Source organism: Anguilla rostrata, chromosome 14, assembly GCF_018555375.3.
Source record: "Anguilla rostrata isolate EN2019 chromosome 14, ASM1855537v3, whole genome shotgun sequence".
NCBI lineage: Eukaryota > Metazoa > Chordata > Actinopteri > Anguilliformes > Anguillidae > Anguilla > Anguilla rostrata.
In genome coordinates, this window is record NC_057946.1 from 6,574,665 (window position 1) to 6,600,235 (window position 25,571).

The window sequence follows — 25,571 nt, forward strand, 5'->3', positions numbered from 1 at the left end:
TCAGCTGCAGCAATATGTGATCCATTCTGTGCTATTAGGGAGACCACTCCAGTTGGAACATAATTCTCTGTATAATCAACAGGTAACCTGAACCTCATTGTGCATTGCCTATTGAACAAATGCTTCTGCACCATATTCCATGCTTCTTGGTTTTACAGAGTCACTGACTAAAATGAGGTCCCTGACCCACACAAACCTACTTCAGAGCCCAATATTTATTATTCATCTATATTTGCTTCACAAATGATGGTATCCCCGGTGACCAAACAAGGGGTTATTATTATTATTTTTTTTTTTTTTACATACGATTTATTTATGTAACGGCAGCAACTGAAGTGCCTTGATCAGAGGTATAATTGTATCCTGCCCTGGAACTGAACTTAATGGTTATAAGGACCATTCAATAATCATCCATGTACACTGCTGCCCTACTTTTCAGGACAATGTAGATTTTCCCATGCTATCTGAATATTTGAGAAATTTGTTCACAAAGGAAGCTCCCTGCAAATACTATACATTATAAGACATTTTGGATAAGGATGACTGCATAGCGACTACTTTTTACGACTAGTAAAAATAATTTCAGATGTCTTAATATTAATGCAGTTGTTCCGCTTGTTGACCCTGGTACTAGTTTTCCCTTGTGCAGTTGATGTTTGCTGTTGCTAAGACATTGCTTCCATGGGAACCCCAGGTAATGTAGTGCAGTGCATTCATCAGATCATAATCATCCACATTAAAAGCACAAAAATGCATTGTGTCAACCATTAATTCTTTTGAAAAATCTACATTTCCTTACAAGTTAATTTATTAGTCTTTTTTCAAGCTGAGCAGGTTGTCATTTTCCTTGAGTACAAGAAGAGTTCTCCATAAAATGATTTCAATAGCAATGGTTGTAATTTATTATTGCATGCATTATTACATGATACTATTGGCCAATATTAAGCCAGTGTGACATAAAAAAATATTTATTATACAGTATATTTCTCTGGGTCATGTGGTGTAAGACTAAGATACTCTGAGCTATGCAATGTCGATATACTAGGAAAAACCCTGGATATGTTGAAAACTCATTAATAAATGAAAGAAGCAGACCAGGATGTTCTTGGTGGTAAATAGCAGGACTTTTTAATTGAAATTTAAAAAAAAAGTTAAATACCAGATCTATTGCATTAAAGTTACACATTTTTGTTGGGTTATTCTACTTTCTGATTCTGTAGTTGTTTTGAAGACAAATATACAATGAATGAACATTCAGCTATCACAGATTGCACATTAGATACTGTTGTAATGCAGTCTAGCACAAGACCACCAAAAATAATCAAAAAATTTCCTCAGTCCATTTTTCTTATATTGTACAAAATTCCACCCTTTCCATTTAATGTACTCTGGTCGTTGCTGTACATAGTGTTTTTTCTTTTTAGGGCTAAAGTAATTAGTTAATGCCGTACGGAATGAAACCAACAAAAGAAAATGTACATTGCACTGACACAGAAAGTCAGCCATTGTTAATTGATATGTAACAAAAGTAACAAAACCTGCTGAAATTATAATAATAAAAATGTTAAAAACCAAAGTAATTGCATAAATACTTTATACAGTTCATTTTCTGTAAAGAAATGCAATGTTGATGATGGCACTTGAAATGAAAATGCATTTGATTAATTTGTGGTTCCTTAGAGTCTATACATCAGAAGGTGCAAAAAAAAAAAAAAAAAAAAACCCAAAAACAAAACAAACCTCAGATCAATGTTGCCATCTCATTTTGGAAGCTGCCAATCAACAGCATGTCCAATCAATTTGATGTTATGATTGTAGGCAAGATATATATACAGTACATGAATAACAATAATGAGTATACACTATGAGGAGGGAAGGTAGTAATGCCTAAGTCTGTACATAGGAAAAGGACTACTGCATTTCACGTGGGACAAAATGTGTAGGAAAATATTTCACGTCTGACTGTAAAACATAAGCCGAAAAAGTTTTACGTGTTAAAGCAGCATTTAAATGTACTTGTTGCCCACAGTACCAAAGGCAGATGACAGTTAAGGAGAAAGGGAGGAAAAAAAGGTTTATGATGAACAATTGCACATCTCACTTTGACTCCAATTTCAGTTTTCGTTCACATGATGAAACCTAAATTTATGTGGCACTATTTCAATTTAGGAGAGGAATAAATCAAAACCTACGGGAAATGTCTAATTTGTCATATGAAATATAAAATCAATAGACACATAAGGTTATGATAATCCACTTATGCATTCCATGCATTCCCACAGCACTGGACATTACGAAATTATGTGAAGATGCACCTCTTAGGGGCAAATCATAACAAGTACGTACATTAAAAAGTGTCTAAAAGTATACTTACATTTCCCCCAGAAAAATACAGGAGAAAGCACTGTTCTTTGGACATTAATCGCAACGACCTAATTGTTACTTTGTTACATATACATCCTTAAAACCCAATGTAAGACAGAACGATAATATTTTGCACATGCACGGTAGTTGTTAATCATATAAGCAAAACAGGCGAACAATCCCTTGTTTGACTGTGTCAACAGTGGTATACAGTGACGTTACACAATGCCCAGTGGTTTTGGTAACCAAATGTCAGAGTATTGGTCTGACACATTCTTTCACTCTCACTCTCTCTCTTTCTCTCTCTCACTCTCACACACACGCGCGCACATTTACTTTATAAAGGAGCACTCTGGAATTACATTAACACTGATGACAAAACTGCATTCATTGTGCATGAAACATGATATGATGAAAGACAAAAGAGTTTAATGATATGTTCAGTGGAGCAGCTTGTGGTCATAAAGATGTAAATCCCTATTTGCATATCTATTATCATATCAGAGACAACAGGTTGAGCATGGTTGAGCATGCAAAACAATTGATATGTGCTAGGATTCTAAATTTATTTTTGATCATGTGATGCTTCTATAATGGTAATTTGAGCCCATAATGTCCAAAAAGCTGACTTGGAAAGTGCTGTAGTATTTCTTCCCTGAAACACTACATCAGTGGTTCTTCTACCATTGAATGGTGAAACACGATTGGATGAATTTGAATAGTGAATCTGAATTAAACTGCTCTTAGGCACTATGGCCATCACGATCCCATTTGCCTTTGTGTTTTGCACAGAACCCTTTAACGAAGTTTGATTTCCTTCCGTAACTCTAAACGAAGGCAAACTAAGTCATGTGCATCTAAACTGTAAGCAAAATTGAATAGTATCATCATAATTAGAAAGCAATCACACCTTAAAGGCAAGTAGTTTTGACAGTAATCATTAAACTGAAAGTAAAATGAATATTCAACTTGTTCCTTAAAACTATGAAGACTTTTCGACTGTAATCAAGTCTTTGTTTGTAGGCCACAACATATTGATACTGTGGGCAACACATTAACAAAATACATATTGTAAACAAAAAACCTTTTAAAATAGTAATTGCATTTAATCCTTTTTAGACAAGCTATTCATTTTATTTAACATTCATCGTCCCCCCTCTTCATTTGACATTGACTGAACACTTTCTCTTTAAAGCCAAGAGTGAATCCTCACGATTCCTATTAACAGGCAGAATCATTTTCAATAGTTTTGTTTTCTGTTGGAGTTAAAAAGGCCATTGTATTTATTTACAATATAAACAATTTCATCATACTTCTAAAGGAGGCCTTTACATACCGTAAATCTAAAAAAAAAAGTTCTTGATCTAAAAAGCCTGTGGTTTGAAGTTTAGTGGACGTTAACAGAAAGACTGCAAAAACAAGGGGAGGAAAAAAAAGGGGAAAAAAAGAAAGAAAAAAAAAAACAGATCAAAAGCTACTGGATTATTAAGAATCCTTTTTCCCCCACTGCCCAGTCCCCATCATGCTTATCTGCAACACACAAAACATTGAACAGGCTTTCTGCAGTGATCCCTTCTTCTAAAGCAGTGCTTTTACACATGGTACAGAGAAATACAGGAGGTGTGAGAGCGACCGTTGGGGAAGGGCTAGTTCCTGGGGCCTTCCTCTGAGCCGCGCTCGTGCTGCAGGTTGTAGTAACAGTTCTGACAAACCCTGACGGGGGAGGAGATCTTCAGCCGCATGATCTCCGACTGGAAGCGGCTGCACCTGGAAAAAGAGAGTGCGGGTCCGTCGTTAACTCTGGAGCGCCGTGCGACAACAGAGGGCATTGTGGGAGCAGTGTCCGTGCATACATACGGGCATTCCAAATTGGGAACAAATATAGGCCGAAAACTAGTGCATTACATTACATTACAGGCATTTGGCAGACGCTCTTATCCAGAGCGACGTACAACAAAGTGTATAACCACAACCAGGTGTGTTGAAAACCCTAGAGGGAAGTGCAGTACCAAGTGCAGGGAACGGCCGCGTAGTTTAACTTGGACCCTGTAGGTTAATCTAAACAAGTATAAATAGCATGAATAATAAATAATAAATAAAAGTGCGTGTTTTGTAGGTGCGGTGCCAAACCGGTGTGAGTGAGGCGGTGCGTTTGGGTGCTCTGGTCGTACTTCTGGCAGAAGAGCTGGCCGCAGTTCCTGCAGTGGTGCCGCCGCTCGGTCAGCGAGAAGCGCACGGCGCAGCCGGAGCAGCTGTCCACCAGCTCGTCCTTCACCCAGTGATCAGCGGCCGATCGGCCCGGCTGCTCGCTCACCGACCAGCTGAAGACCCGGCCCCTTCCATCGCCCACCAGGATCCTGCTGTGGTCCCTGGACCACACGCGATCATTAAGTCAGCCACATCAATGATCACATACAGCGTATTGTTTCAATACATTACAGTTGCAGTAATCATAGTATGCCTGCACCGTGATTGGTTGATAAATGTTCCATCTATATTTATAACATACAGATTTCAAAGACTATAAAGCTGAAATTAAAAATAAAAAAAATACTGAAATACTGCCAATGAGCACATAAGGTGTTTCTGGGACTTAAGTAAAACCATATGCTATCCTGTTAGCAAAACTCTGCTGTTTGAACAAAAAGTCGGATAACAGAGCCGCGGCTGACTTACTTAGAGATGGCGAGCGCGCTGATTTCTGCCGGGTGGGCGTTGTCCTTGCGGTCGAACGCCGTGTGCATGGTGAGTTTGCTACGGAAGACCAGCTGACGCTCCCATCTGTAGCCTGTCCACGAGACCCAGAGAGGATCGGTGTTAGCCACCAACAGGAGACTGGGTGTCACCATTACTAAATATTCTCTATTTAATGTTTTTGAAAATAATCATCGAAGATGAACAGGTTTAAGACAGGGATTAATTTAAATACTAGAAGAGTACAATATGTTTTTATACATACCATCAGAGTTCAGCTTAATTGCCTTTTAAGGGGCTATGGAATAATTTTCCAGCTTTTTTCTAAAATATACCAAACTGACATTTTTTCTTGCGGTTTTGTTTTTGGTTTTATTTTATTTTTCTTATAATTCTCTCTGGGAGATGTCCACTCTGAAGCACTGTGTGACAATCTGTAAGTGGTGCTATAAAATCAAGATTGACTGGTTAAGGTTATTTTTTGCTTATCTGTAACTTAACTTTTATTTAAAATCTGTTAGAAACAGATCCAGCTTATTATGTTATGTTTTGTTATAAAGACCCAATATTCAACATAAGCTCAGTAGCAATACTGAACCATGAAATCCAAATGTGCTGATTGAAACCGAACAAAAAAGGTACCAGCTGTATTAAGTCCATTAGCTTGCGTGCCGAGCTGGACATACCAGGTCTAAGCTGGTTGTAGGTGCGGGTCTCCATGTTGGCGGGCTGTAGGGGTTGGGGGACCACACTGTGTGGGGCAGGGTGCGGGTGCGGGTGTGGGTTCAGGGCGGGGCGCGTCTGGCCCTCAGAGTAGTTGACGAACACGAAGCCGTCCTTCTCGTCCAGGCTCAAGGTGTCGGACCAGCGGCGCGAGTCTTCGGAGCTGCTGTCGGCAGACCAGGAGGCCTTGGGCCGGGCCATGGCGCCCTTGGGCCGGGGCACGGCACCGCCGGGCTGGCTGGGCACCGCCCTCGCTTTGGGCTCCTGGCTGATGCTCTGATCGTCCCCGTCAGAGTCGCTGCTGTCCTCATCGTGAGCTTCACGGCCCTCTGGACACGCACACACACCCCCACACAAGCACGCACACACACGTGCACACGCACACACACACACACCCCCATACAAGCATGAGCAGACACACAAAGGCACGTACATACACGCATACAAATGCACACGCGGACACACACAGACATGCACAAGTACACATGAACACACACAAAAAAAACCATTTAGACTTTAAAATCTGTTCTCAGCAAACTACCAGAGTGTGTCAACATCAAGAATAGAGAAGTAACTAATGGCACAGGCAGCAAGAAGACATCCTGACATACCCATCTTTTCTTCTCCGCAGCAGTCCGGAACATCGGGGGGTTCCACGGGTTCCGGAGCGGGGGTCTCTGGGACCTGCAGGAACTCCATCCGCCAGAACTGAGGACACAAAGCCCCAGCATCATAACAGAACTCCAACCCCAGGACATGCCTGACCCCAATGACTCAGCACCCACACGTCATCATCATTAACCAAAACAGGAAGCCAGTGTCACTAGTACAACCCTCTGGTGTGCTTCACTGCACAACAACAACAGTGAGAATGACATACTCAGTTCTTACAAAAGCACCTTCAAAATGACACTACAAAATGAACACTTTCAAAAAGTACATGTTTGTTTCTTCTTTCAATTCTGCTGAAATTCAATAAATCTTTTTTTAAAAAAAGCCAAGTGTGAATCACAGCCACCAAGAAAACAGAGTTGAGCCTTTAATCATGCAAATTTTATTTACTGTTACACACAGAGGCTTTTATATTGCGGGAATACACATGCAAATTTTCTCTCCGTATAACAATAACCCTGCATGAAGCCCCACCGTTTTCAGCAGTTAACTTCGCTTTCTCACTACAGAGAAAACTGACTGAACACATTTACACTGGGGAATGAGTGAGATCCTTTCAAAGACCCAAGAACAGAAAGCTTTGGAAGGCGGCTGGGCGTTACCCGGACGACGCCGTCGGAGTGGCCGGTGACGATGACGTTCTGCGTGTCCCACTCGTTCATCTCGGACAGGCAGCAGCACAGGATCTGCTGGCTGCGGCCGGTGAAGGTGTTCACGCTGACAATGGGGCCGCCGTTGATGCTCCACACGTGGATGTAGGTGCCTGCGCAGGACACGATGTCTCCCTGCAGAGGCACACACGCACACGCACACACACACACACACACACACACACGCGCACACACACACACACATGCACACACGCACATACACACATACACACACACATGTGCGCACATACACACATGCACGCACACGCACGCACAAACACACGTACACACACACACACACAAACACACACATAACCTATATTACACACACCATCTTCATAAAATCACTACACTGAGACAGTCCACTGTAACTATTCAGAATCATCTAACACCGTACTATTCAGTGTCCTTCTGGGAGGACATTTTTGTGGCAAAAAGCTGTCGTGCATAACTCTGGCGAATTAAATACACTGTTGCCAGTTCAGATGAGGTTAGTCCCCCTTCACCATAACAGACCCAAAGTGTTGAGGGACACCCACCGTGAGCTCATTGATGCAGAGGGCGGAGACGGGGGCACGGTGACCCCTCAGCTGGGTGACGAAGGCCAGCTTGTTGAGGTCCCAGATGATGCAGGTGCGATCTCGCGAGCCGCTGATGATGATGTGGTAGGCGGAGGAGGCCGTCAGGCACGTGATGGCATCTGTGTGTCCCAGCAAGGCCTGCAGGCACAGGAAGTGATGTCACACAGAGAAAACTACAGGTGTGCACTTACATCGTATTCTCTTTATCCACCTTTTGGCCAGCTTCAGGTATACCGTATTTAAAAGGCACACAAAATACGAACAAAACGAAAAATGTGTAAATATTTATTTATATATGCTCAGAAACTTATTTCATGCTTCCTTAATAGTAAATAAAACCATTTGGCATCAAATAAGTGTCTATATATTAAGTCCAATACCATCACATTGCCTTGCCATGTACCATTATTTTCAATTTCATATTAATTTTAAGATTGTTGATCAATGCATCAAATGTGAAGAAATTCCTGACACAGGTTGAGCACACGGGGATGAATGCAGACAGCCCAGGTGAGCTACCTGTTTAAGAGTGAGGGTTTTGGCTCTTTCTTTGGAGGTGCCCATCTCCCACACGCAGATGGCCGTGCTGGTGCCCCCGGTCACCACCAGCTTGGGGTTGGGACAGATGGCACACAGGATCGGGCCCCACTCCGACAGGCACTCGTACACAATGACCGCCTGAACAAGAGAGTTCACGTCACCGTTGTCTAGCTTCCTCTGACAGACAGCCAGGACAATGCCAGCACACAAACTGCAAATGGGTGATGAAATTACAGACAGAGTAGCATCACAAATCCACTGCTCTCTCGATGACCAAACTCGACACAAGACAACATAATATATACAATATTCAGATATATATCTGAAAAGACATTCAAAAATCTCCTGTGAGCAAAAATGCACAACACAATCCAGATTAGATCTTTATTTTTTCACTTATTGTTTCATTTGATCAATGCAAATGGGCCAGACAGAATGAATTTGAAGAATGCATGACAAACAATGAATTCGGATTCAGATAAAACAAAATGGAGGGGTCGCATAACAAGCCCGACTGGTTAAAATGACTCGGTTTGTGGATATTTACATCATGTGTCAGCCAGTTCTTTGGAAGTGCAGCAGACAAATAAAAGTCACTGGTCTGTGTTATCTGAAATTGAATGTACGCTCGGCAACAGATACAGACAGAAAGGCTGCGATAATAAAACGGGCAACAGACCTTATCAGACTCGTAGTTGGCCAGTCTGCAGCTGAGGTCAGCGTAGCCCCAGGCGAAGGTTTTGTTCCAGGCGGGCGGCACCAGAACCTTGTTCTGCTCCACGGCCAGAATGCCCTTATCCGTGCACACGATCTGACCCACTGGCTCCTTCAGCTCTGCGGCAAACAAGCAAGCGGAGGACCTAGCATTAGCGACAATGGTCTGTGATTGACTACCTTAGGAGGAGAGATATTCTTAAGCATGAATGCAGATTGATACCATGATAAGTCTAGGAGACAAGGGTGAAATTAGCACACATGTCCTGGCATCCTGTTAGGCCCTACCTTTGACAGGGGCCAGCGAGGGCCGCAGGTTGTCCAAGTGGTGGAAGAAGATCTTATCTGCAGCGGTGTTGATGGAGGCAGGCAGGCCCGGCGGCTCCCCATTCGACCGGCTGCGAACTCGCTTTGGAGGGTGGGGCTTCTTAAAGAGCTGAGACACAAGCGATTGATTCTCATTGGGCCAGAGAGACCACTACATCGCATCACAAGTTCTAACTTTTCTGGGTCAACAGGGAAAATTTTAACAAAGGATAAACCTGCTTCAGGTTGAAAACCTGAGTAGAAAGTCATTTTGTCACTTAATTAAAATCCAATACAGTGAGAAAATATGGGGAAGAAATGATGGGGAAATCCCCCCCATCTGAAAACACGAGCTGTGAATTGCTAACTGGGCTCTAGAGAGAATCACACAGCTTCAGTACAGTTCAAAATTGACTTATTGACTTGATACCTGTTTGGGAATCTGGCCGAAGTTATTGATAAAGCCGATGGTGGCGGTCTCCTTGAGCGGGTCGTTGATGTTGTAGATGTCCACCTGGCCCTCGTAGAAGAGGTGGTGGAAGACGTTGACGGCCTCCACGGCCGGAGGGCCCTGCTGCTTGAAGCCGAATATCAGGTCTATCCACTCATGCAGGTGGGCGCTGACATAATCACACTCCAGAGCCTGGAGGGGGGAACACACAGAACATACACATAGACAACTTACGCTGCACCACTGTGTGACTGCAAGGGTGGATTCATTAGTGCTTACAACATGTAAAAAGCAGTTCACCCAGACACGGAATTCAGAACGTTTACAGAAAATATTTCATATTCAAAATTCAAGAAGAAACACGTGACAAAAAGACTACTGGAAGATAACTGTATGAAAGAATAAGGCCTCATACAGTTTAATTGTGTGTAGTCAATTACCACCCCATTGGATTTGAAGCTGGCATCCCTTACCTCTCGATGGACCCGGATGAATTCCCTGGGGTCCCCCTTGGCCCATGGGGGTAGGATCACATCCCCCAGTTTGGTGCCGTTCTGTTTGCTACCTGTTAACAGAGAACAAATATCTGTTTGCATTCCCTTTCACAACGCATAGCTGAAGGCACCACACACACACACACACACACACACACACACACACACACACGCACAAAGGGAGAGAGTAAGGCAGAGGAGGCGCCCTTACCGAGGTCAAAGTTATTGGAGTTGAGAAGGAACTCCGGGAGGTAGAAGAATTCAGGGATGAGCTCCTTGACGTCAGCCATGTTGTGCTTGGCGGCTGACAGCCAGGCCTCGCGGATGCTGTGGAACATCCTGTCGGCCAGATCGAAATGACCCCCCTGCGGGCGTCCCCAGGAAGGACGGACACATGAGGCATCGCTAACTCTGACATCAGCGCCTTCGCAAGTCAGGCCACAGAGAATGACGGACGGTTTTATTTCTCTAAATAACACATCGCCCAGTCTAAACAGACAACTGATTCATGACTCTGTTTACCATTACACATAAAACTTCTTTGGGACAACGGTTATCGCAAATACTTTTGGGAAGAGGATGACGGTGCATTAATCTAATGTTAATGCAATAGATGTTTTGGAGAGTATTAGCTTAAACGAATGTGCAAACAGATGCCATATAGTGCCAAGCTGTTGAATCAGTGAAGCGTGAAGTAATTCATTTTGGTAGACATTTTAGACTCTCGTTCTCTTTAGAAGGCAGCTCGCGCTGCTATATTTTAGGCCTGTATGGGTATACTGGGCCTTGGCTCTCACCTGTAGCCTGAGGAATATCTGCGTGAAGGGCTCCATTCGGATCAAGTAGGATGCCACAATCATGGCAGAGGAGTAGTGTGTGCCGTAGTGATAGGCAGGGGTTTCACCTGAAACGAGGGGGCAGAATGTGTGATCCATCCACGTGTGCCACAGGGTGCACATACTGAACAACTCAAACAGGCTACACATAATCATTTCTCATTGGCCCGAATGTCTCCGAGGCAACTGGCTGTAGAATCGTTTCCAATTACTATTCACAGAGCCAACACGAATATCCCCCCGCTGTTGTGTAGCATCAGGACGGAGTGTAGCACAGTGGGCAAGGAACTGGGCTTGTAACCGAAAGGTCGCAGGTTCGATTCCCGGGTAAGGACACTGCCGTTGTACCCTTGAGCAAGGTATGTAACCGAAATTGCTTCAGTATATATCCAGCTGTATAAATGGATACAATGTAAAATGCTATGTAAAAGTTGTGTAAGTCGCTCTGGATAAGAGTGTCTGCTAAATGCCTGTAATGTAATGTAATGTGTAATGCATCAGAATATAATCCAAAGGCAAGTCAGGTCAGGCATAATAATGAAAAATCGTTTGAAAATGTAACATCTGGACATGCGTCCAAAACCACGGAGAACACGTACCATTGGGATCCTCCCAGTCCTTAAACCTCTTTTTGTACTGGGTCAGCCTGTCGTCCGTTTGGGCCCCCATGGGCTTGGCCAGGTTACGGAACGTTTTGGGATTGCTTAGATCCAGCTCCTGTGAAGGAACAAACACGTCTCACCAAAGTGAACCTGATCTATCCATAACTACACCGGCTCATACTGTAAGTAAACAATCACACAGCTTCACTGTGCGGCCATTACAGAAAATGTTATGGACCACGAGGAAGTGATTTCACAGAACAGATTAATGAGATTTGGCAAGGATAGCAATAAGTATTTCTCCGAACCGTTCGACTGAATACTTTGGTGGCTTATAAAGGAAATTGTGTTTTAGGGATGTCATCGTAATAGTCCAGTAGTGCCAGGCACCCAAAATAACAGCAGCCTGTTTTAAAAATGTCTGAGGCCGTGTTTTCAGGCAGACTCTCTACCGTATGCACTGTGTAGACACGCTGCTGAAATATTTCTGCACCAATAGCAGGAAATGATGGCACTGATGCCAATGCAGGACGAGCAGCTCTGGAGCCCTGCTCTGTTACCTCTGAGTCGTAGTCGGCCAGAATCCAGGGGAAGACAGGGTACTGCATCAGGTCATTGTAGGACCTGCCTGCCAGCGTGTTGAGGTGCATCAGGTACTGGAAGTTACTGATCTCCCCTCTCTGGAAATCATACAAAAAAATAGAATCATAAAGTAAAATAACAATATCAAAATCAAAAAATAACAATATAAGTGGAAAAAGCAGTCCTCTATGAGAAAAGCAATTCATATTTACCTCCCATCGCTGAGTTACAGACCGCTCTCCCACGAGTGTGCTCAATAAACCAGACCTGTGCGACACAAAAGGAGATGCAGCTTAAAGAGTATTGATCTAACAATTTCCTTTCTCCTTCTTAACATTGCTGCAAGAGGATACCATGACAATATTCCCTACTGTAATAATATTCACGTCATATAATAACGTTCCTTCTTAACATTCTTGCTTTTGGGACTGAGGCACCTACCCCTGTTCTACGCTGGTGTTGGGCCGCTGGCCTGACACAGACTCAGAACTGTCCGCTAGAGATGGCACCACTGCCAGGAACCTTGAAAGAAACAGAAGTAGAGGAGCCAGAATTATTAGGACTACAAATATACAGCAATACTGAAAACCCAAAAGTGGACTGGTTTAGCCATATAGCAAATACCCCCAAGTTGCTGCCCAGTTTTCAAAGGGCCTGTACATACCTCTGGTAGACTTTGTTCCGAACTCCTTTCTGGAAAGCTAGCAGGTAATTTCGCCCATCACCTGAAAACACCTCTACGGCTATTGGCTGGAAAAGAAAATAACAAGAAGTGGGGGATGATTATTACACTCCACTGTAAGAATCAGATAACAAATGGACAGTTATTATTTTTATACTCTGTTTATCCCTTTATCTTCTGTGCATGAAATGGTAAATGAACGTGTACCCAGCTGCCACTTCTGCAGTCACCTGCTGGGCTGTGCGGTCACTGCAGCAGGCTATAAAACTTACGTACACTGCAGACTATGCAGGAAATACCTTTCCGTATTAAACCCTTTTTTCCTGGGTGACTCAATAACCAATGATGTATTGTCCTGCAGAACTGGCAGTGGGGGGATGTGATTCCTGACAGAGGGGTGTGCCAGTTTCCCGATCAGGAGAGCTTGGATGTGCCTCCCTACAGCCAAAGGTGTGATTTGTTTTGACACGGGTGGGGTGCACAAAAAGTGTGCCGGGCAGTTTGTTTATTACAGCTGACCGGTGGACATACATCAGCCTATGCATTTGTGTATCCGACCTGGGTCAAATGCATACTTGTTTAGGATTCAAATAATTTTCTACGCTTTACTGATCTTGTCTGGTGTATTGGAACCAATGAAACACTCTCAAAAAGTGCAAACCCCGCCTTCTGGTCATATTGGCAGGCTCAATTCCACCAGGCAAGATCAACAGAGCACAGAAAAGCATTTGAATCCAAAACAAAATAGGTATTTGACCCAGGTCCGGTGCGTACGTAACCACGCGCGGTCTCCTTACCTGGAGCAGGTAGCGCCGCTTGTGCACCTCTTTGATGTCCTCGTAGGCGAAGATGCTGTAGGTTCTCTTCAGCTGGCTCTGGCCCTGCCGCGCCCCCCTGGGGATGATTGCCTCGTGCATGCTGGGATCCACAAGCAGAGACACACCTCAGCACAGCTATATATACACACACACGCACGCGCAGGGACAGGGGTGTGGGGACGGGGACGGGGACTACGTCTGCATCAGCTGCTTTTGCTGCAGCTTCCTTTTGGGACACTCACAGGCCCATCACACCGGGCCTTTGCAGAATATACAGATCATACTGCAGGTAAAAATCAATGAAGAAAAAGATGAAGTAAAAATTGATACATTCAAAATTGGAGGGGTGAACTAATAATCGCACTTCTATTATTGCAGATATGAGAAATAGAAAAAAAGACATCGATCTGGATTCAATCAATATTTGTCCTTAACTTTGACTAACAAATAAAATAGTGTTACCTTTTCCCCCAATGCAAACAAAGAACTTTGTGATGAAACATTAAAGAAAAATATTGACTGAATTCAGACCATTAATCCATTATGTGGCATAAAATTGTTTTAACGGGGTTTGTAAAATAACTTTTTAAGTGTGAGCATCTATTGGTTCTGGGTAGAAGCTTATAGCAAAAAACCAATTGGAACAAAGCCGACTGGGCAATATTTTAAGTGTCTGGTTTGTTGCAAATACATCTTCAAGCAAAAAACGCTATCGGAATTGCAGAAAAGAAAACATAATGCAGATTATATTTAACAACGGGATGAAAACTGGTGAATTCACAAGGAAACCAGAGATGCACATGTCAGTATTTACAGTACATATGTACTGGAGACATTCACATACTGTACGTGCAGTTTGCTGTTTCAGTGGCATATCTTCCACATTTTTAATTCAATGAGAGTACTTCCCATTTGGCATATTCCTGTTAGTTAACAGGACTACAAGTGAAGGGCTAAAGGGCAACAGTGCCACTGAATACAACAGAACTCCAAATTCCACGTTTCCGTATTCCACAGTCCTGTCTCGGCAGGCCACATCCTGAACCCAGCAGGCTTACTTTGGTGGCAGAGTCTCTATGTCCCGAATCTCCCGGGTGATTGTCATGGTGAAGCCGTCTATCACGTAGAAGTGCTCTTTCCCGAACAGCAGCAGGCCCTCGCTGGTGTCCAGGCCTTGAACCCGAGCGCAGCGGTACATGTGCTGGATCTGCACGCAGAGAACACCACGTTATAACTCAGTTTGTGCAGAGCAGACCCTTATCCTGGCCTTACAGAAAACAGCCCAAAGCCATGCTTCCCGATGAAGTCACGGGCAGCACAACAAGGCTGCTCAGTACTGATCCTGAGGGGAAATATTTCAGACAGTCACCCCATCTTAAAAAGAACTATGGAAAGTTGTTCAGTTAAAATCCAGATACTGCATGACAGTGAATAAGTGGCTGGACGGAGGAGTCCGAAACACTGCAGCCCACTGGGAACAGGGCTGGACCTCTGGTGGACCGCAATCATTCCCACAGCAGTGAGCATGCAGATTAATAATGTGCGGAAACCCAAACTCCAGAGGCTGTAGCGCCTCACCTTCTCCCCCTCCTCCAGCAGCCTCAGCAAGGTGGTGTTATCGGTCTTCTCCTCCTCGTCCAAGGCCCCGGACTCCAGAGACGGGTCCTGCAGCTGATCCTGGCCGTCCTCGTCCGCTCCGTCCGCCGTGGAGCGAGAGCGCTTCAGCGGGGGCTTCACCAGACCTGGGGGGGGTGGGGGGGGGCAGAGAGGTCAGGACTCCTGCAAGGAGCTCTCGCAACACGACACCTGGCACCACGTGACATCTGTTAAAGACAGCCAAACGCTCCATCTTTCTCTTTTGAAGGGGACCTCCCTATGGTGACAGGTCTTCCAAACCTCAATGTGTTTATCGCTCGTTCATCCTGTTCAGCCTGTCTGTGTAAAACGGTTGAGTTTGTGCATAGCAGGTGTTGCGGTTGGGAAGCCTTGTTAAAAATATTAAAGGGATAGTCCAACGTTTTGGGAAAGTCACTTTTTGGCTTTCTTACCTATAAGAAAGACCTTAAGATCGATACCAATTTCATTCCTGCGCTTAGCAAAGCTAATGTTGCTTCTGGCTACAGCCATTCATAGCGGCAGCACAGTGAGTATAAATATTGTCTAATATTTCTCCACTGGATGCACATAAATGAAATTGGTATCAATTTTATCGTCTAACTACGGGCAAGAAAGCCAAAAAGCAAATTTCCCAAAAAGTTGGACTACCCCCTTGAAGTACAAAATAAATCCATCCCTATAACGAAGTCGGGTACTCAAAAACTGAAATGTGAAGATTTAATACATTATGTTGCAGACGTAGCAGACACTATTATCCAGAGTGACTTACAAAATATCCATTTATACAACTCTTTGGAGCAAGGGATTTACTGAAACAGTTCAGGTTAAATCCCTTGTCCCAGAGAACAACAGTTGTGTTCCAACTGGGAATTGTACCCACGACCTTTGAACCACAGCAAGGTAATGAGGTCTCAAAGCAAATAAATTCAAGCGACCAAAAAAATACACCATACCAAACAGCATTGTGGGTAGTTTACCTTTGACCCTGGCGATGGTGTCCTCGCCATGTTCAGGCTCATGCTGAGTTGTCTCCCCCTCAGAACTATGCTCAATGGAATGCTGGTACATGCCTGGATTTCCCGACAGCACACGCATGTAATACTCCTTACTGTCATAGCTGATGGCCCTCCGGTAGCGAATGGGTTTCTGTGTGATGGGAACAGGAGTCAGCTTATGACATGTACAAAAACGCCAAACCTCAAACAAAATGCTAACGTACGGCTAACAAAGGGGAGTCCCTTTATAACTAACTTTCCCTATAATTCTCCATTTGTACGTGTAGTGTATTTGGGGGTGAAATTCACAAAGGCAAAAAAGTAAAATAAAACTGTTCAAACCACTCGACAGGCAGTGAAGTCATGCCACAATCATTACAGTTCAATCGAAGACACTGCCAGACAGAGTGACATCACTGCCCCAGTCTGAATCACTACTTCCAAACGCACTATGAGCACAGCAAACAGCGCAATTAATGACCCTTTAACATGCAAACACTCAGGCTTAGATGAAATGCATTGTAGGTCGCATATGAGAGTGCTGACAGACAAACCAGTGCCTTTCAACAGATTTCATCAGCGTGGGCAAATAATTTGCTTGTACTTCTTTTGAGTGGCTGTCCTCGTTTAAAGTGAGCACTGAAAATAGACGGCAGCATCCAGACGGAGGGATTTGTGGGTAAGAGGCTTAAGGGGATCTTGGGGAGACTATCCATCTACAGCTTGAGGTTTACAAATAATTAATTTCAGTAGAAAATATATTATCGGTGAGTCCGCCCTTCGGTAGGTAAGTCCTTGAAGTTGAGCAGGGTGTTGCAGTGAACGTTAGCAAATGAAACTGCCATCACATACCAGTCATTTTTTCCATTTTTGTGGTTCAGCACAAAAAAATGTTCCATGTAAAACATAACCCTTTGTGTTATCCTTGATGCTCTTTTAATTGTGCATGTACATTGGTGTTTGCAACCATGTAATTGTCCTTTTAAAGTGAATCGTTAAATAAATAAACTAAACTAAACTACTGTTTATGTCTAAGACATAGCTACAGTGCTTGCTACTTCAATCACCTCTGGAGTGTTAGCTGCATAAGTAAGATGGTCTATATTCCAGTGGCCCCTGGGTCTTGCTAAGGGGTGAAACCAGGTTAAAAAGTCCAAAGACTGTGTTAATCCAATCAAGCGTCATGTGCCAGCATGAACCCCAGAATCAAGAAACAATTAACAGGGAGATCCACACAAGGCGTTCAGGGCTGTTTCTACGCAGCTCCCCCCCCCCCCCCCCCCCCCCCCCCGGGGCCCCATGCGGTTATGATTAAAGAGCCCGAGGTCTCCACAGCTGCTTCGCATTCCGTGCCAGTACCTCCGTTGGGACGTGGGGCGGGGCAGAGAGCGGGGGAGCTGGGGTGGGGCTCTCAGTGGAGGCAGGCTGGGCCGAGACATAAGACATCAATCCACTCAATGCTAAAGTTCAGCCACGTGTGTCCTGGGTTCTCTTAAACAGGCTGATCTCAAAAAATCAGTTACCAAAAAACCTCTTAAAAAGAATTATGCAGAATTAGATTAACATAAGTTGGGATGGATGATTATTTAAATTTCAGGATTTCAATAATAAACACTGGGCTTTAAATAATCCCCACTAAAAGAGAAAGTATAGTCTTATTTCTACTGGACTGCATAATCTCCACGCTTCATCTATAGATACACCTACAGTAAAAATCCTGCAGGGAAAAAATATGGGTACTGAAGGTGAAAGCAGAATGTGACCCTTGCGTCTACACAGTCGCCTGAATGTAAGAAAAAGCATTCAGAATCTCCATACACATGACTGCAACATGTATTAAAGTACAAACAGCCCATAGTAATAATACCAGGCCCAACCTTTAGTTCTTTATTTATTTATTTTTTAATGTTCTGGTCACACTGCGAAGGAAGACCACTTTGGTTCAGGATTTCAACCCTAGCACAGAGCCATGTGACCTCTAAAGCAGAGGAGGAGAGGGACAAGGTTTGGGGAAGAGGCCCTACCTGGGAGCTGGTGTTCGGCTCTGTGTCGGGCACGAAGGGGTAGTGGATGTAGAACATGTCGTTGCGCACCATCTTCTTCCTCATGCGGCAGGGCCCCTCCGTCATCTCCAGCAGGAACTTGTCCAGGTGGGACCCGATGGGCGGCCCCCACAGGCCCCTCTCCCTCAGGAGCTCGTACTCGATCCCCGCCCACTCCTCCGTCACATACTTCAGCGCGTTCTGCTGCCGCTGCCCGGGGGAGACGGGGGGGGAGGGGGAGGGGTCAGCGTAATCAACAGAAGAGCAAAAACTGTGGGGGTCTCTATATGACCTCAGCATTGTGCCTTGGGGTGTGAGAAGGACCACGTTTTACTCGTTTAGCGATGTTTTGGAATTTCTGTACTGGTGTCAGCACTGAAATATGCTTGGCATTCCCATTCAAATGGCCTGAATGATGTCTATGTCTTCACATTAGAAGCTGTCTTTTGTCTGCCAGACCTTCCCACTATATTTGTTCTTTCATAACAACTGGCAAAGTAAAAGATTTTTTGATGACATTATAAGCATACTCATGGTAAATATGTATTTTAAAGAGGGTGAAGATTCTTACATAAATGCTGTGTCGTCTATAATTCTTACCTCTTGATACTCTTTGTACTGCATGGCAACTAGGTCCCGCACAACTGCAATGTGTGTGAACATCCACTGGAAGGTTTCCTGCAGAGAAAGGAGGCAAAAGCCTCACATCAGACCTGTGCATATGTAAGCACTTCACACACAGATACGCACACACACACACATACACGCACTCGCACACGCACATGCATGTGCGCCACCAAGCAGACACAGGAACGCACGCAGCACCTGCGCAGAGAGGTTGTTCTTGTTGAGGCCCGTCTCCTTCCGGTTGCGCCTCGACCCGGTCAGCTTGGACAGCCCGAACCCGCTACTGACCCGGGACAGCTTGGACTGGGTTACCGGGGCGACCGCCTCTCCTCGGCTGATGCACTTCTTCTCATGCGCTGTAAAAAAAAGCGGGAGCAGGTCAGGATATGCTTCGAAATTTCACCTACAGCGACACAGTCTTTTGGACGACGTGATCATGGTAACTGCCCCAGTGTCATTTCTGAAAAACAAGCGGCAACGGCAGCACAGGTTATTTCATGGCCGTTCATCTCTACAAAGCATCCGGAATTTTCTGCCTGAGCTTCCCAGGCACCCAAAGGCAGCAGTGAGTCTGGATTTATGTCACTGACAGATAAACCCCCGTCATTTAGGGCCCAGCTTCAAAAATACAAAACTGCAGTTTCATTCCTCATTCTGAGGAGCATAAAACTGTCTCTTCGCAGGAAAAACTGCCACTTATTACTTAAAGTTTCCAAACGACCGGCGATAAACGAGCGATCTACGAAAGGCGAGTTATGGCACCAGGGAGCTCCGTGCGGCTTGCAGCTCTCCGCGGAGACGGCTCACCCAGGTGGTTCAGCCAGCTCTTGGCGGCGGGCTCCTCGATGTGCGCGCGGGCGGACAGCATGTCCACGTGACCGCGGTCGCTGGCCGGCAGGGGGACCTTGAATATGTCCTCCAGAACCGGCCTCTTGCTGTGAATGAGCTCGGTCCACACTCTGTTGACCGCCTTCAGCAGAAGCTGCCGACCTGCACAGTGACAGCAAAGTGACAGCCGGTGATATATTTACCACAGCTGCGTGTAAGTCACGTAGCTAGTAGTGTTCGGTACTGCATGCGTATATTCACATTTTGGTACACCACCATGATATATTTGTTGATATATTTCAGCTGAAAACACTGCTTCCGGATAGAACATTCATCATCTGGTTTAGACATGACTTTAACGTAAGAAAATAAGGTTGCTTTCAGGGTTTCTCCAAGCTTCCAAAACAGAATGCGGTACTGTAAAACTCAGCACATCTGCTTTGGCGATTGTCCTAATCCATGCCCTTAGAGCTGTGACATGAAGCCATCTGCATTTGAGAGGAAGAAGAGGGAGAGGGGGAGGGGCTTGCGGCGGCGCGTCGCACCCTCGCTGACGTCCTGGCTGTGCGTGGCATCGGACTCGGCGTCGGACGGTATCATGACGTGCCAGGTGGTCATGCGCGCCTCCGCCTCCAGGCCGAAGCCGTCCACGCAGCTGCAGGGAGCGCAGAGACAGAGTGACCTCACACACTGCGCACTGCGCACGGCTCGAACAGCTAAAGCTGCAGGACTGACAGCAGCAGCCCGCTTCAGTTTCAATCCTGAATCACCGTAAACACATATGTTTTAATGGCACGCAGCCAGTAACCAGGCAACCAAGGAGTTTCATCATTGCATTTCACACTTTCATTAGAGGCCAAGCACATAGGAACAGTATGCATTCATTCATACAAAGAAGCAAAACTCGCAATAGTAATTAACCAAGGCTCTCCATCAACCTGGTTAGTGAGGCCTGAAAAAGCCAATCATTTCCCTCCAAAATTTAATTTCCTCCACTGCCTCAGCATCTCACAGACACTGCAGGGCACGACAACAGTCCCTATTTCTCCCGTTACCAGACGAGCCGGGCTGGGCCTCACCTCCCCGCGTGCAGGATGATGAAGCAGTGCGCCAGGCAGGCGATGAAGTCCTGGTCGTGGTTGCAGGGCCCTAGGATCAGATTCCGGTTGACGGTGAGGACGCGCAGCGAGTCCAGGAGCGCCACCTGCTGGGGGACGGTCTTGTGCGGCCTGGAGAGCTGGTACAGGATGGTCCTGTTCAGACTGTGGTAGATGGAGTCCAGGGACAGGCCTTGGGACCTCCGCTTGGACTGGGCAAAGGGGGGAGAGCACACAGCACAAAAAAAAGCCTTACTGGGACAATCTGCAGTCAGATTAAGACCTCTGCATAATTCATATTTTATGTGGGTTGATATTAAAATAATAAATTTTCTTTATTCTAAATTGTGGTTAAGAGAGTTTAACTGCACTCTACCCAATTACCCTTGTATAAATATACTAGTCACTAAAATTTTTTTAAAACATTCCTGTCTTACATGTGAGTTTTATTTATTTATTTTTACTTAATGCACAATTAATGTACAATAGAGCAGTTGTGTTGGCCAAATTGAATAACTGGCTGTGGCAGTTAACAGTTAAAGGGGGTTTGATTTAATAAAGAACCTGGTCACTGGTTTAGCAGCGCACGCTAAAAATGAAGTTTGCTGTGCATCCCCACAGTCTGCCTCGATTGGCAGCCAGAAAAAAATAACTAGCACTTCTATCTGAAGCTTATGTAAACTGAAATTCACTGGGCAGAGCGTTTTTTGCTACAAAAACACCTTGTGTGCCAACAGATGGCAGCATACCCAGCAAAAGTGTGCTGAATACAAACTTCTCAGAATAATTCCTGTTCATTTATATACTCTCAGTGAATTAACATAACATAACATAACATAATGACGAGAACAGGCCATTCAGCCTAACAATGCTCGCCATTTTCCTGACTAAATTAGTGCTTTGATTACCTACAGACTAGATAGCATCTAACACCGTATGAGGCCTAGTCCTGAAAATCTCCAGAGATTCTGCCTTGAACACATTGGTATGTCTGGGGGGTGGATACAGAGGGAGACTGCGCCAGAATAATTATATTTACATATACATCCAGGTAACTGTTCTAAAGGAAGTACTCTCTCACAGGAATCACATGCTGTGTACCTGCTGAGCAAATACAATACTAAAATATAACTTAATCTTTCAGAGGAGCTGACATAGCACAATGTTATATACTTAACTTCCTAAGCATAAATCATTTCTGAAGTTAAAATGTCACTATTTATACCTAAAGATAAACAGCTCTGGATTGCTTGGTATACAAACTCGCTAATTAGGTCCAGTGGGCATCCAAGATAATTCCTTCTAGGTATATGTTACACCTCTTATAGACAAAACTGTGGTCTTACTTGTCCAATGAGCTGCACTATGAACTCCACCACGAGCTTGGACTCCTTATTGAACATGCCCTGCCACAGCTTGTCCACCACACGCTGAGTGAAGTAGAAAACATTGTTGACCAGGACTTGGTAGCTCCCTCCACTGGTTATCGGCAGGGATGCGTCCTCGCCTAACACACGAGAAAGACAACAACGGAAATTTCAAAAGTTAGCCACAGTAGCTGGATTCACGACAGAGATCCTCTCAAAGTGAATGGAAAAAATGACTTCAGAAAGCGGACCCAGTTCAGCTCAAGAACAACATTTCTATAACAGCCACATCGAAGCAACTTCATTCTTCAAAAAAAAAGGCTGAAGATTTACCGAGAAGGACGTCGGCAGCCAGCAGGTGCTCCATCACGCTGTCCAGGATGTAGGACTGAAACTCCTTCTGCTGCGTCCGAGTCGATCGCTCCGGGGAGGCCTGGTGAAAATAACACAAGTATGCTATTCGTGTAATGGTAAATGGTAAATGGACTGCATTTATATAGCACTTTTATCCAAAGCGCTTTACAACTGATGCCTCTCATTCGCCAGAGCAGTTAGGGGTTAGGGGTTAGGTGTCTTGCTCAAGGACACTTCGACATGCCCAGGGCGGGGTTTGAACCGGCAACCCTCCGACTGCCAGACAATCGGTCTTACCTCCTGAGCTGTCGTTTATGCAGTGTAATGAAAGTGAATACACCTGAATAGCCGCCTCCTCGCCAATACAACCACACAGTTAGGCTCTCGCTAGGATTAAACATTTAGATCACCAGAGGTCTACTTAACTTTAGAGCTTCAAATGTTTAATCCTCTACATACTGACCCAAATCTAACCCATGCTTCTCCTTCTATAGCAGTGTAAATGCTATCTGAGTAAACTGAAACTTAACATTAATATAATGATTACCTGCATTAATGCATTAGCAATAAAGGTTCCTTATATGTTTGTAGTTGCATGAAAACTCCTTTAACAGAGCCTGACTTCCCCTGTAAGTCGAACTGAAGGTCATCTAAAGAAGCAATACCCGCAGGTCCAGCAGTGCAGAGCATTACAGAAGCTGCCAGGTCACAAGTCCATCAAGGGAACTGAGCAGCATAGCTTCAAGTGTTATTACAAAGCAACAAAATCATGTCTGATGATGAAGACTTAAAACAAGGACAGAATCTGTCACGGTCAAATAAGCACACAACACCACTGACATTTTGCATCGTGGAATTTCAACAAGCCCATCCCTTCACTGCGTAAGTGCTTAGAGAATGTTTTCTATCATAGATCTACTATCGTTTGCTTCAAAGCTACAGCAATACTGTCAAAGCAAAATCGTACAGAACATAGCCTAGCTAACAGCATAGTACAACCTCCTTTGTGGACACTTGCTAAATTGAAGAAATATTGCATATCTGCACCAAACTGCTTAACTAGCTCAGTGTTCATGTAGCAAAGATATTCAATGTAAAATGCGTTTTTTTATTATGCATTTCAGTTCAAGATCATATTGTTTTTTTTGGCCAGCTACCACAGTGCATGGACACACACACACACACACAAACACATACAATTTCCTTCAGATGTCAAACATAACTGATGCCAGCTAGTCAGGCACAAATGAGTCATAAGAATGCGGAAGACAACTTTGACAGGCAATAAGGAAAGGAACATTACACACTTTTTCCGGAATGTTGACCTTGCCTTGAGCATCTATGCAACTTCTCCTGTAACCAACACATCTGGGGAACATTCCTTTTCTAAACTGTCACTAATAAAGAAGATCAAAAAATGAGATCACCATTGGACAAGAAAGTCTGAGCAACCTCACTCTCAAGTCCTTGGAATGTGACTCGTTCAGCACCTTGGATTTAAAAATACAAACTTCTCAGCTTGAAAAGCAAGAAAGAAGAGCTTCTAAATCAGACGGCTTGTTTCATTAAAGCCCTGATCTACTTAGAATTTTAATGTGACGTGTTATTATTTAGATCATTAAAGCCTATCAGACTGCATTAGGCCTGTAAGCAGGTGGCTCCTCCGCTGTGTAGGCCTACACTTATTGCAGCTGTCTATTTTCATTTGGATTTGACTCGCTGCAGATTCTTATGGTATGCGATACTATTATGCTGCTGACAATATTTTTGATCTGCAGGTGACTGCACGCTATAATTGGCGTGTCCTTCATCTGTGGGCTGGTTGTTGAGTAGCAGTAGACTACATATGCGCAGTGTATTGGTTCTGCTTTCATGTTCGGTAAGCTATTGCTCCATCGTCGTGCACAGCTGTCTGAAAGCAGCAGTAATTCAGAGATGTGAGTTGCTATTGATTTTGCTACATTCTATTTGTAAGTTGGTGGCATGCTTAAATCTAGTACTTAGCCTGTGCTTTTTTGTACTATCAAAAATTGGGGCTGGGCGGGCCTAAAGGTTGTCATAGCCCTGGGGCCCACATAGTCTCAACCCGATGCTGGCCACAGTGACATCACAGGTGGCTTTCAGGGTCTGATCATCGAAACGAGGGGGCAGAGAGAGCGTCACCCAATGAGACTCCTCGCCATAATCAGTGCTCAACGTTTAATGCCATGGGACAGTACAAGGACTACATTCAAGTATCTTAAAGAGCTAAATCACCTGGAAGCCCCAACACAATAGATGTTGACATAAGAATTTCAGTTTTTAAACTTTTTCCCTGTGAGAAAACAGACAGAATGGTCAGTGGGGGGGCTCACCTCCAGAAGCAGGTCGACGATTGGCGTCTGCTTGGTGGCAGGCGTCATGCACAGGTTCTCCATGATGAGCACTCGCATGAAGTCGAAGACGTACTTCTTGGCGGGGTGGTTGGTCAGGTAGGTCTTGGAGCCCACGTTGCAGTACTCGGACTGGCTGCGGTTCATGCCCGTGTCCGCGGCGAAGGCCTTGAACTCCTCCGCTGGAGACCCAACCTCGTCGTCCAGGTCACTCACCTGGGACACAGGGTAAGAGAGATGTACCCAATGGTCTACACTGCTCTGTCCACAAAACAACCTCTGTTCTAAGGGCAAATGGGATATTTTTTGTCAGGCATTTGAGTTTTTAACTGTTCACATTCAACACATGTAATGATATCCTCCCTCTAAACATCCCCCTACTGTACTCTATACTGAAACATTTACCTTACAGCTAAGGGCTCTTTGGCATTCATTTCCCTGCATTTTTGCTAATTTCAAAGAGCCCACCTATCTTTTGACAAGTCCTATTTAATTAATGCTTGTGCAGTGTAAAAGTATTCATCGCTCAAAGGTAGTAGATCTACCCGCCAGGAACTGAATTC

The 25,571-nt window shown here is 44.6% G+C and overlaps 1 protein-coding gene across 1 annotated transcript in view; it reads right to left on the bottom strand.

Moving 5' to 3' along the window:
* Positions 1-1,102: 1,102 nt before the first annotated feature.
* The window catches only part of LOC135239878 (WD repeat and FYVE domain-containing protein 3-like), a 74,093-nt gene continuing 49,624 nt past the window's right edge, over positions 1,103-25,571 (bottom strand). Inside the window, exons 34-65 of the mRNA XM_064308865.1 lie at positions 24,991-25,224; positions 22,616-22,715; positions 22,262-22,422; positions 20,898-21,127; positions 20,364-20,473; positions 19,798-19,980; positions 19,189-19,346; positions 18,964-19,041; positions 18,346-18,573; positions 16,304-16,472; positions 15,288-15,451; positions 14,768-14,916; positions 13,689-13,809; positions 12,874-12,959; positions 12,651-12,731; positions 12,422-12,476; positions 12,188-12,307; positions 11,625-11,742; positions 10,987-11,093; positions 10,401-10,554; positions 10,169-10,260; positions 9,675-9,887; positions 9,227-9,374; positions 8,904-9,058; positions 8,204-8,362; positions 7,643-7,822; positions 7,056-7,238; positions 6,393-6,489; positions 5,745-6,110; positions 5,041-5,152; positions 4,536-4,733; positions 1,103-4,131 (exon numbers count right to left, since the gene is read on the bottom strand). Coding sequence (XP_064164935.1) covers positions 4,011-4,131; positions 4,536-4,733; positions 5,041-5,152; positions 5,745-6,110; positions 6,393-6,489; positions 7,056-7,238; positions 7,643-7,822; positions 8,204-8,362; positions 8,904-9,058; positions 9,227-9,374; positions 9,675-9,887; positions 10,169-10,260; positions 10,401-10,554; positions 10,987-11,093; positions 11,625-11,742; positions 12,188-12,307; positions 12,422-12,476; positions 12,651-12,731; positions 12,874-12,959; positions 13,689-13,809; positions 14,768-14,916; positions 15,288-15,451; positions 16,304-16,472; positions 18,346-18,573; positions 18,964-19,041; positions 19,189-19,346; positions 19,798-19,980; positions 20,364-20,473; positions 20,898-21,127; positions 22,262-22,422; positions 22,616-22,715; positions 24,991-25,224 — 4,830 coding nt within the window. The 3' untranslated portion in view covers positions 1,103-4,010. The remainder of the gene's footprint in view (positions 4,132-4,535; positions 4,734-5,040; positions 5,153-5,744; positions 6,111-6,392; positions 6,490-7,055; positions 7,239-7,642; positions 7,823-8,203; positions 8,363-8,903; positions 9,059-9,226; positions 9,375-9,674; positions 9,888-10,168; positions 10,261-10,400; positions 10,555-10,986; positions 11,094-11,624; positions 11,743-12,187; positions 12,308-12,421; positions 12,477-12,650; positions 12,732-12,873; positions 12,960-13,688; positions 13,810-14,767; positions 14,917-15,287; positions 15,452-16,303; positions 16,473-18,345; positions 18,574-18,963; positions 19,042-19,188; positions 19,347-19,797; positions 19,981-20,363; positions 20,474-20,897; positions 21,128-22,261; positions 22,423-22,615; positions 22,716-24,990; positions 25,225-25,571) is intronic.